Genomic DNA, 12371 nt, shown 5'->3' on the forward strand with positions numbered 1-12371 from the left:
CAAAAAGGGTGATAGTTTCTACATACTTGAGGAATTTCGTAGGTATATTCCTCTACATATGTTTTTAAATTAAATGAAAAAAAATTAAGAGTAAAAATCGTAAATAGCGCCTTGCTGATTGAGCACACTCAGTGGCCTCAAGCACCACAGAATGCTGAAATGTTATCTGGAAAAATCAGCAGTAGAATTGAAATGGGGAGGAAATTAGCCTTCTGGAGCCTTTAACTGCTTATTGTATCCTGGAGTTGGATATTACGGTTAGAGACAAATGCATTATTTTGTTGCTGGTCCTGCTTGCTACTACTGTTGTAGAGCTTTTAACAGCTCTACATGTTAAACGTACATAGCTTTATGTATAGCATATATAGCTATACATAAAAGCTATAACAGCTTTTATGTGGCTGTCTGGCACTAACAGCATTTATTCCACAAGAGAAGTGAGGAATCAGTGAAATGAACTGTGGCAGCCCCACCATTTCTTCCAAGTGTATCTCACTCAGGCATATATCTCATTACAAGAGTGAGATGTGCATCCCAAAGGCTCAGATACTAGACACAAGAGCCTGCTTTGAATAATTTTTTTTTTTTGAAAGCAGTTCTTGTGTAAAGCAACTTCACAGATGTGTTTTTGACACCTAGCTTCATAGTAACGTTATTAATAGTTATGGAGCTAAAGCAAGGCACAGCTAAATTAGGCTTATTACTAAATTGCCTCATGATTAAGATAAGCATAAAGCAAAGCCATTGTGTTTTTAAGAATGCGTGTCAATCAGCCACGTTTGTAAGTAAATATTTACAAAATGGACAGGATCACTTCTTCAGTAAACAAAGTCCATTAATGCCAGTTTAGAAAATGACAAATAATTAAGGGAGTGAGAATATTTTCTATGAATTATAACTACAGATCACTCACTTGTTGCTTTTCAGTCTCTAGTCTATACTAGTAACTCCACAATCTCCATATCATTGTATGATGTTAAAGATAACCAATGAGGGCCACAAGGGCCTAAGGCAGTGTTTCTCAAACTTTTTCAATTGGCGGGTCCCTTGACCTACTGGGCCATTGGCCATGACTCCCCGTTAGGGTCTTCAATCCTATACATTGTACAGGGATGTGGGGTTTTTTTTGTGAAGATTCCACTGCTTCCCTGGTTGGTCTCCATGGCTCCTAGGGGACCCAGGTTTACAGTTTGGGAACCACTGGCCTAAGGGGTACTATATGGGTGGTTTACTTCATTTTACAGTAGTATATTCTGGAACTAACCTGCAACAAATAGCATTACAGCTCAGTCCTATCATTGGGCTGCACTGCCAGAATCCACATTCTGGCAACACAGCCCGACTTACGGCATCACAAAATGTGACTCGCAGTTGTGTGCTACTTGGCTGCTGCCGGAAACAGTGAGTGGCGCTGGTCATATGGCAGCGGTTCATCCCAATCAGCAGCAGAGGTGGGCTGTAGGCAGAGAGAGGGAAGAATGGGGCATTTGGGGGAGAGGAACCTGGGATGGGATGGTGGAGAGAAGGGTGGATCCGGCAGCAGTCATGCTTGCCATATTTTATCCCCCTTTTTAAAACATTCCCATCCCTTTTCTCTCTTGGATGGCATATTTCTGAGAAGACAGGCGGTCTGAGAGCTTACATGGAGGTAAGTAAAAAATTTCTTTTTCTTACCTTCTGTTTGCCTTCAGATTGCACCCCCCCCCCCAGTCAGGATGTAGCGCATACCTTTCTGGCATGGCTCATGGTATAGCTTGATGGGGAATAGGATTTGGCTTCTAATTTATCAATTCAACAACACTATATAGTTGGGCCTCCTAAACAGATATTAAAATGGAAATCTCAGATACAAGCCATGTTTCGGCTGTCAATCATAGCTTGTAAACAGAATCTATTATCTGTCTTGACTGAAGAATGCCAAAGATCATCTGAAGCTGGTCTGACTCCTTTTTCTCTGCCAAAACAAGAACCAGAAGCGGAACATTCATAAATTAAATTCGGATTTCCAGGGAACAAGTTCCCCCTCACCATGGATATGCATGTTCAGATTTAAGTTATTTTAGAGCAGTAACTCATAGATAGGCAGAGTATCTGTTGTCAAGAGAACTCCAACACAGAATGATGAGTATCTGGATGGCCATATGGCCCAGGAGAGGTAAGGCAAAAGTCTGAGGAGTCTCAGGGGCCATGTTGGGCAGGGGAAAGGGGTATAGGATCTTGGTGTGTGCCATTGCCACTGAGATCTCCTCTCCCACCCTTAATTTGGCCTGCTTTCTACCCTAATACTCCCACGATCTGCCTCCCCCTGCCACTTTATCTTCTGGGAGCCACTGGTGTGTGTGCATGCAACTTCCAGCTGTTTGTGTTGGCAGATCCAAAACGCTTGACAAGAGTGTGACTTTGTTACCTTCAGAACACAGCTTATGCTGACAGATCACACAACCATCATTGTAAGACCATGATGTGGTTGGGCTGCCCATCAGTGTGTGTATATGTTGATTAAGGAGGAGGAGAAATAAGATATGCAGTACTCTGACTTAGTTTTGCAGAATTTAATAATTTTTCTAATTGTTTTGGAGTGTGGGCTATTAGTGCTTAAATCAACCTTTCACAAAAATATTCTTAAAAATTGTATAATTGAACAGGTAGTTATGATAGAATGAATTAACTAAATAGCTATCTGAAAATGTGACAGTAAATGTATAGGTTACTTTTTAAAAAATTCTTTTTCATGAAATAGAGCAGCAACTGTTACCCTGCACATGCCTGATCTCGTCTGATCTCGGAAGCTAAGCAAAGCCAGGCCTGGTTAGTACATAGATGGGAGACCACCTGGGAATACTGGGTGCTGTAGGCTTATACCAGAGTCTTTCGAGACTGAAGGTTGCCAACCATTTTTCATGAATGCAGCAAAATTAAAAACACAATATTACAAACATGTGAGTTCCATTACAATCACAGAGATCTTCTTTAATTTTTATTAATTTTTTTCATTTTTGTGAAACAAAATACATTGAAGAACACAATAACACTGGGGATGCCTTCTTAATGAGGTCATCTGGTTCATGAAGAGAAAGTTCTTTCAATAGCTGTCTCCCAGTTATGAAATGTTGTCCACTTAGGGTTAAATTAGATGTGCAGGTAAATGCATGCTAGAGAAGTCAGTGGTAGTTCTGGCCACTGTACTGCCCTTAGGCGTAAATGCCACCCTCCCCCCCCAGAAGTAATTGCACTGACATGATGACTTAACTGCAATTACTTCTGCTATCATTGGAATGTTTGCATGCTGCTCCAAGGGTCATCTGCCTTCTCCAGGAGGAGGCAGGAGGTCCTTGGAGTGGTGCAGAACAGTTCCAATGGTGGCTGCAGCCTTCGCACTTCAAGGGCTACCCACTGCTTCCGCTTTTTAAATCATAAGCAGCGAGTGGCCCACAGAGCAATGTGGAACTGGACTGTGCAACTAGGGGGGCACCGGCATGCCCAGCCATGCTGCCCAGGAACACTGACACCGATGGATCTCCTCCCCCGCCCACCTACGCCAGTGATAGAAGTGTGCTTCCAATTAGAAATGAAAGAGATGCTGCCATGTGCATGTCATTCTAGTTGGTAGTGAGGGGCCTGGAGAGGGGATTTTCCACTCTTTCCTCTTGTTGCTTCCAAAGCAACAGGAAAACAGCACAAATTGAAAAAAGTGAACCTCCCTATGCACTCTAGTCCTGATCAGGATCACTCCCCCCCCCCACCCAAACATACACAGTTGCTTTTTGCAAGGGAGATATTTTTTCTGGTTTGAAGCACACCTCTATAGCTTGAACTCGTATGCAGGTCTAGTGTGACTGGGAGTGTAGCTGGGAGGTCCTGGAGGCCAAATTTAGGCTTTTAGGCAGGAAGCTGAAAGCCAGGACCTCAAAGGTAGCGTTCTCTGAAGTGCTACCTGTTCCACGCGCAGGGCCAGCTAGGCAGGCGGAGATCAGGGGTCTCAATGCGTGGATGAGACGGTGGTGTAGGGAGGAGGGGTTTAGATTCGTTAGGCACTGGGGAACGTTTTGGGACAAGCGGGGCCTGTACAAGAGGGACGGGCTCCATTTGAACCAGAATGGAACCAGACTGCTGGCGCATAACATTAAAAAGGTGGCAGAGCAGCTTTTAAACTGATCCCTGGGGGAAGGCCGACAGGAGCCGAGGGGCATCCGGTTCAGGACTCCTCATCCCTATGGGATGAGGATGGGGAGGTTAGAGAACAACAAGACAAAGGCAGGGTAGGAGAAGAAATTGGGAAAGGTAGGGTGATGGGATGTGATAGACGGTTTGGCACAATGAGAGGATGCGGGGACAAAGGAGCAAATAAGCAGCCCATCCTGGGGCATTCCGTGTATAAATGCTTTTATGCAAATGCCCGAAGTCTACGAGCAAAGGTGGGAGAACTGGAATGTCTGGTGACAAGGGAAAATATTGACATAGTGGGCATAACGGAAACCTGGTGGAATGCGGAGAATCAGTGGGATACCGCAATCCCGGGCTATAAACTCTACAGGAGGGACAGGCAGGGGCGTGTTGGAGGTGGGGTGGCCCTTTATGTTAAGGAAGGGATAGAATCCAGCAAAGTAGAGATTGAAGGTGGGTCCGACTCCACCGTAGAATCTCTGTGGGTTAAATTACCAGGCTTGTGCAGCAATGTAATACTGGGGGCGTGCTATCGTCCTCCAGACCAGAAATCTGATGGGGACCTTGAAATGAGGAAACAGATCAGGGAGGTGACAAGGAAGGACAGGGTTGTAATCATGGGGGACTTCAATTATCCTCATATTGACTGGGTCAATTTGTGTTCTGGTCACGATAAGGAAACCGGATTTCTTGACGTGCTAAATGACTGTGGCTTAGATCAGCTAGTCAAGGAGCCCACCAGAGGACAGGTGACTCTGGATTTAATTTTGTGTGGTACGCAGGACCTGGTTAGAGATGTAAACGTTACTGAGCCATTGGGGAACAGTGATCATGCTGCGATCCGTTTTGACGTGCACGTTGGGGGAAGAATACCAGGCAAATCTCTAACAAAAACCCTTGACTTCCGACGGGCGGACTTCCCTCAAATGAGGAGGCTGGTTAGAAGGAGGTTGAAAGGGAGGGTAAAAAGAGTCCAGTCTCTCCAGAGTGCATGGAGGCTGCTTAAAACAACAGTAATAGAGGCCCAGCAGAGGTGTATACCGCAAAGAAAGAAGGGTTCCACTAAATCCAGGAGAGTGCCCGCATGGCTAACCAGCCAAGTTAGAGAGGCTGTGAAGGGCAAGGAAGCTTCCTTCCGTAAATGGAAGTCTTGCCCTAATGAAGAGAATAAAAAGGAACATAAACTGTGGCAAAAGAAATGTAAGAAGGTGATAGGGGAGGCCAAGCGAGACTATGAGGAACGCATGGCCAGCAACATTAAGGGGAATAATAAAAGCTTCTTCAAATATGTTAGAAGCAGGAAACCCGCCAGAGAAGCGGTTGGCCCTCTGGATGGTGAGGGAGGGAAAGGGGAGATAAAAGGAGACTTAGAGATGGCAGAGAAATTAAATGAGTTCTTTGCATCTGTCTTCACGGCAGAAGACCTCCGGCAGATACCGCTGCCCGAACGGTCCCTCCTGACCGAGGAGTTAAGTCAGATAGAGGTTAAAAGAGAAGATGTTTCAGACCTCATTGATAAATTAAAGATCAATAAGTCACCGGGCCCTGATGGCATACACCCAAGGGTTATTAAGGAATTGAAGAATGAAGTTGCAGATCTCTTGACTAAGGTATGCAACTTGTCCCTCAAAACAGCCACGGTACCAGAAGATTGGAGGATAGCAAATGTCACGCCTATTTTTAAAAAGGGAAAGAGGGGGGACCCGGGAAACTATAGGCCGGTCAGCCTAACATCCATACCGGGTAAGATGGTGGAATGCCTCATCAAAGATAGGATCTCAAAACACATAGACGAACAGGCCTTGCTGAGGGAGAGTCAGCATGGCTTCTGTAAGGGTAAGTCTTGCCTCACAAACCTTATAGAATTCTTTGAAAAGGTCAACAGGCATGTGGATGCGGGAGAACCCGTGGACATTATATATCTGGACTTTCAGAAGGCATTTGACACGGTCCCTCACCAAAGGCTACTGAAAAAACTCCACAGTCAGGGAATTAGAGGACAGGTCCTCTCGTGGATTGAGAACTGGTTGGAGGCCAGGAAGCAGAGAGTGGGTGTCAATGGGCAATTTTCACAATGGAGAGAGGTGAAAAGCGGTGTGCCCCAAGGATCTGTCCTGGGACCGGTGCTTTTCAACCTCTTCATAAATGACCTGGAGACAGGGTTGAGCAGTGAAGTGGCTAAGTTTGCAGACGACACCAAACTTTTCCGAGTGGTAAAGACCAGAAGTGATTGTGAGGAGCTCCAGAAGGATCTCTCCAGACTGGCAGAATGGGCAGCAAAATGGCAGATGCGCTTCAATGTCAGTAAGTGTAAAGTCATGCACATTGGGGCAAAAAATCAAAACTTTAGATATAGGCTGATGGGTTCTGAGCTGTCTGTGACAGATCAGGAGAGAGATCTTGGGGTGGTGGTGGACAGGTCGATGAAAGTGTCGACCCAATGTGCGGTGGCAGTGAAGAAGGCCAATTCTATGCTTGGGATCATTAGGAAGGGTATTGAGAACAAAACGGTTAGTATTATAATGCCATTGTACAAATCTATGGTAAGGCCACACCTGGAGTATTGTGTCCAGTTCTGGTCGCCGCATCTCAAAAAAGACATAGTGGAAATGGAAAAGGTGCAAAAGAGAGCGACTAAGCTGATTACGGGGCTGGGGCACCTTCCTTATGAGGAAAGGCTACGGCGTTTGGGCCTCTTCAGCCTAGAAAAGAGACGCTTGAGGGGGGACATGATTGAGACATACAAAATTATGCAGGGGATGGACAGAGTGGATAGGGAGATGCTCTTTACACTCTCACATAATACCAGAACCAGGGGACATCCACTAAAATTGAGTGTTGGGCGGGTTAGGACAGACAAAAGAAAATATTTCTTTACTCAGCGCGTGGTCAGTCTGTGGAACTCCTTGCCACAGGATGTGGTGCTGGCGTCTAGCCTAGATGCCTTTAAAAGGGGATTGGACGAGTTTCTGGAGGAAAAATCCATTATGGGGTACAAGCCATGATGTGTATGCGCAACCTCCTGATTTTAGGAATGGGTTAAGTCAGAATGCCAGATGTAGGGGAGAGCACCAGGACGAGGTCTCTTGTTATCTGGTGTGCTCCCTGGGGCATTTGGTGGGCCGCTGTGAGATACAGGAAGCTGGACTAGATGGGCCTATGGCCTGATCCAGTGGGGCTGTTCTTATGTTCTTATGACCTTAGAAGCTTATCAAAGTTTAGATGACAACATCTTTGGGAAGCATTATAACCAGTAAGCTCTTTGCAATGTAATATAACCCTGAGACTGTTGTTTTGTACTATATTTAATTAAAGATTTTTCCTCTCCTTATCTTTCTCAGGTTGCAATCATACGTACTCTTATATTTGCATAAACTTCATCGAACACAGTGGAATTTATTTCCAAGTAAAAATGCATAGGATTGGGTTGTTCTAATAGTGGGCGAGGTGTTACTGTTTCTGTATTTAAATAGACAGATGATTAAACATGTTTAATCACTTTTATTTTTTCTGCTGCAGGAGTACACTATAGATGTGTTTTTCCGCCAAAAATGGAAAGATGAAAGGTTAAAGTTTAAAGGTCCAATGAATATTCTCCGATTGAACAATTTAATGGCCAGCAAAATCTGGACTCCGGATACGTTCTTCCACAATGGAAAGAAGTCAGTAGCTCATAACATGACAATGCCAAATAAACTACTACGAATCCAAGATGATGGAACGCTCTTATATACCATGAGGTACACACTTTTCTCTTTTTGTATCACTGTCATAATGGCCTGCTTAGCTCTTTAGTTTCAAGCTATTATGAGCCCTCTTGCTCCCTCTCTTACCATAGCAATGCTACGTTTTTCTGAAGCTTTGTATGGTAAACAGGCTCCCAGAGCACAAAACAACCCAATTTTTCCTCAGCGGTATTGAACTGTGCCCCTTCTAGGATCGCAGCAATGTAAAGCCCTTCCCTTTAGACCACTGGTTCCAAACCTGTGGCCCATGGACCACAGGTGGTCCATGAGACCCTGAGAAGTGGTCCATGAGGTTTCAGGAAAAAAAATCACCTTTGATCACTTCCAATGCCTTAAGAACATAAGAAGAGCCCCGCTGGATCAGGCCGAAGGCCCATCTAGTCCAGCTTCCTGTATCTCACAGTGGCCCACCAAATGCCCCAGGGAACACATAAGACAACAGGCACAACCTACGTCCTGGTGCCCTTCCCTGCATCTGGCAATCAGAGGCAGCTTACCTCTAAAACCAAGAGCTTGCACATACCTACTATGCCAAGCAAGTAATCTCCTATGGACTACCCAAGAGGGAGAGAACAAACTACCCACAGCCACTAAAGTGTCAGCTGTGGATGGTTCATTCTCCATCCTTTTTGATAGTTCATGGGGAGTGCTTGGGAGATGGACCACCAGTGAGGGTGGCGATCTGACAACCCAGCCTGCGGTCCACAACAGTTCCAGGTAATGCCTTAGTGGTCCGTGAGCTCCAAAACATTGGGGACCACTGCTTTAGACTCATATATCCAAGTCATTGTAATTGAGTGATATTTTACTAGTACACAATATAAGCTATAGATTCATATATTACAGAGTCCTGTTAGAAATGGCCAGAAGTTTGTTACACTTGAAATGGTATAAGCTCAGCAGTTGGTAAATGTAGTATGTTGCTATTTTGAAAGGATGATTAATCTAAAACAAATGACAGTGCTTTTCACAACATTATTCAAGATTTGTTTCTGCCTTGATTCACTTATTGCTTATTTTTGGTTCAAGCACTAATACCAAATTGATTATTGGTTTTCCCAGAGTATGAAAACAAGTGCTTTATATACTTCCTCTAGAAACACTCCAAGTTTATGTGGCATATACAGTCAGTTCTCGTTATCCCCTAGGGTTATGTTCCTGGAAACCCCTTCGGATAGTGAACCCTTGAGCCCATTAGGTCAATGGCGTTAGGTACAAAGGGTACCCTAGGGAGGGAAGATGTACCTTCCCTGCCATCAGAAGAATTCAGCAGAGACCCTCAGGAAGCCAGCAGAGAGCAGGAGGAAGTGCCAAAATTTCTTGGAATGCTGCAGAGACCTTCCAGAGGCTGCTGAAACCTTCAGAATGGCACCCACAACCAGTGCAGACCCCTTTAAAATGACTGGCAGAAATTTCCATGGGCCATTTTAAAGGGGTCTGGGCTGGTCACAGGAACCTTTCTGAAGGTCCCTGCAGCCTCTGGAAGGTCTCTACATAGTGGATAATGAGAGAAGAGGCATGGATAAAGAGAGAAGGTAGCAATTCCGCCCCTCTCAGATAAGCAAATCAGCAGATAGCAATTCGTATATAAAGTGAACTGACTGTACTTCTGAATGTTACTAGCAGCCCAATCCTATGTTTTCTCTCTGCTGGTGCAGCTGCACTAAAAATGGCCCCACTGTATCCTGCAGATGGAGCAGATCAAGAGTCTTCAGAAGGGAAAGGGGCTCCGCAGTGGGTCTTCTTGGACATGCACCAACTATTTTGCTGGCACAAATCGAAGGAGAGAAAGGGAGCAAGGAGGCTGTCCACAGAGGATCCGGCATGCACCTTCACTGCTGGATCCACCCCTCCTCAGCCTCCCTGCCCCCATTCCCACCCTTGTTCATCCTCCACTACGCCCTGACTCCCACACTGGTTTACCTGCTCTGGCGGGTGGTCAGCAGTTCCTTGATGCACACAGGAAGGCTCTGGCCTTCTTGCTGATGCTCAGGCAGTGTGCTACTCTGCACACTGCCAGAGCATGCTTTACAGGTGCTTTGCACCGTTTACCACTAGCAGAACACATGCTCTGCTGGTGCCAAGGCCCACTGGGCCATAGATAACCTCCAGCTTCACAATCAATAGTTTCACTCAATGGCTTCGCCATATCGTGTATTGTACAGAATCAAATATAACAAATATAGTTTGTAATTAGTTTACTTTAATTGCAGTTATTTTCTTAGGTAATCATGAACTTAGGCTCAATCCTATGCGTGTCTACTCGGGAAAGTTCTATTGTTTTCAGTGGGGCTTACTCTCAAGAAAGCATGTATAAGATTGCAGCCTAAGTTAATTTTTTGTAGAACTGACTTTCGTGCCCTCTCAGTAGCAGACTTAAGTATATAGTGGTCTTTTGCCTTCTAGGCTTACAGTCCAGGCAGAGTGTCCGATGCACTTAGAAGACTTCCCTATGGATGCTCATTCATGCCCATTGAAATTTGGCAGCTGTAAGTAACATGGCTAAAAGTGCAGCCTCTAGCTAGTAAATATCTTATGTAGTTCAACATCTCATTGTTTCACTTGAACTTGCTCAGATTTATGTATGCTTCAGCAATATTGTGCTGCATTATATATTCTGAGCTTTTTCATTTTCTTTTTCCAGTGCTTCTGTTTTTGAACATATTAGCTAACTCCCTGGGTTCATTTTTCTGATGATATTATGGCCTAATTCATCACAAACTTACTTGCAGCTTTCCCCCAGTGTAATACCATTTATTAACCAATAAGTTTATTAAACAGTTATGGTAGGAGAGCAACACACAGTCATTAATCCAGCACCAGAATAAGTATAGTGCATGATATAGTGTACACAGAGTGAAATGAAATATAGAAGAAAATATATTTTTAAAATCATATGGGTGTAGTTCCTAGATAGGCTAACATGAAGTTTCTTTTAATGTTCTATCCCAGGTAAAGGAAAGCTGTAAACTTAACAGCCTCAGTAAAAAATTTTCGGTGTTATATTTGTACATACAAGTAAGATGCCCTGAGAACAATAGGCCTGTCAGAATTGCACCTAAAATCAACAGATAGGCTGATCTGAGGAGTGGGGTGGCTCACGATAATGAAATACATATGGGATACATCATCTGTCTGTCTGTCTGTCTGTCTGTCTAATTTTTACTTTGCACAAAGTATTATTATTCATGCAATGTTAACATGGTTGCTTGTTTCAAGCTATAAAATCTTGTAGTTCTGCAGGATTCTAGACAAGATTTTAAATAATGTTAATAAATTTGCTTCTTTAGTAGCATCACCAGATATTGCTCTGATTTCTTTTATTATCAAAGAAAAGATAGAAAAATAGAAATACATTTGCACAAAGTGGTATGAGAGAAGACTGGTGTGATTCCATGCTTAATTTTAATTGATCTGGTGGAAATGTGAATGTACAGGTGCAGCTTCAGTATCTGGCATTCATGGTGAGTTAAATCCTCACCAGGGTCACCATTTAAATGCATTGAAAAAGGAAAAAAGAAAAGCACCAAAATTGCATTTTTTTTTACCTTTGCTGGGTGAAACCTAGAATCTCAAGGCTAACAATAGCTTAAAAGTAGTACTTCTGGGTCTCCTCGCATACTGCATTCAGCCACTAGAGGTACTGAATGTAATGCAGTGTAATGGAAAAAATTCATTCCACTACATTGCATTACATTCAGCACCTCAGTGCTGGGAGCCCCAGAATAAAGGGGAGGCCTCATATCCGCAGATCCCATATCCACAGTTTCACTTATCTGCAGATCAAGTCTCTGGCCACTCCATGCACCCCCTCTGGAGGGTCTTTTGAGCCCAGCAGAGGCTGTATTCATCTGCCTGCAACCTTTGCCAAGCTCAGACTGAGAGCGCAAAAAAAAAAAAAAAAAAGGTGACTTCTGTTTTTTTCAGAAGGCATTAATGCCTTGTAAGGCATTATAAGGCATTAAAAAGTCACTTCCAGTTTTACAAAAAAAAAGCGTAAGTCTTTTTTTTCCTAAAAAAGTCTTTTTTTCCTAAAAGACTTAGGGCGCAATCCTATCCTACGCTGGAACAGGCAAGGATAGGGGCCATAAGTGGCTCAGTCAGATGTAAGGGGAAACATTTCCTCTTACCTCCGGGTAAGGACTGCTGGCCTCTATGGGTCTCCTCAGACTTGTGCCACCTCTTGAGCTGCCACAAGTCCTAGGAGGGCATTCTCCCCTAGGAGATTTGGCATTCTTCCCAGGAACAGGGGTTGGGATCCACATCAATAATTAGATGTGAAATAAGCAAATGGCCCATGCCTGCTCCAAAAAGCAAGCCCAAGGTATCTTTCTGGGTGATTCAGTATCTTTTTTACAAGTCCTCCCCCTTTCTACTATTTGTCCTGTGACAGGGGTTTCTGCAGCTACTTAGCTTTACTATTGTCCAACAAAGGCTATATCGTAACATGTAATGGCAGAG

General features: G+C 44.1%; 1 protein-coding gene across 1 annotated transcript in view; it reads left to right on the plus strand.

The window, feature by feature from the left end:
- The window catches only part of GABRA2 (gamma-aminobutyric acid type A receptor subunit alpha2), an 89436-nt gene that overhangs the window by 58995 nt on the left and 18070 nt on the right, over window positions 1-12371 (plus strand). The window contains exons 4-5 of the mRNA XM_066631750.1: window positions 7684-7904; window positions 10317-10399. Of these exons, the coding sequence (XP_066487847.1) occupies window positions 7684-7904; window positions 10317-10399 (304 nt within the window). The remainder of the gene's footprint in view (window positions 1-7683; window positions 7905-10316; window positions 10400-12371) is intronic.

Source organism: Tiliqua scincoides, chromosome 6 (genome assembly GCF_035046505.1).
Source record: "Tiliqua scincoides isolate rTilSci1 chromosome 6, rTilSci1.hap2, whole genome shotgun sequence".
Lineage (NCBI taxonomy): Eukaryota > Metazoa > Chordata > Lepidosauria > Squamata > Scincidae > Tiliqua > Tiliqua scincoides.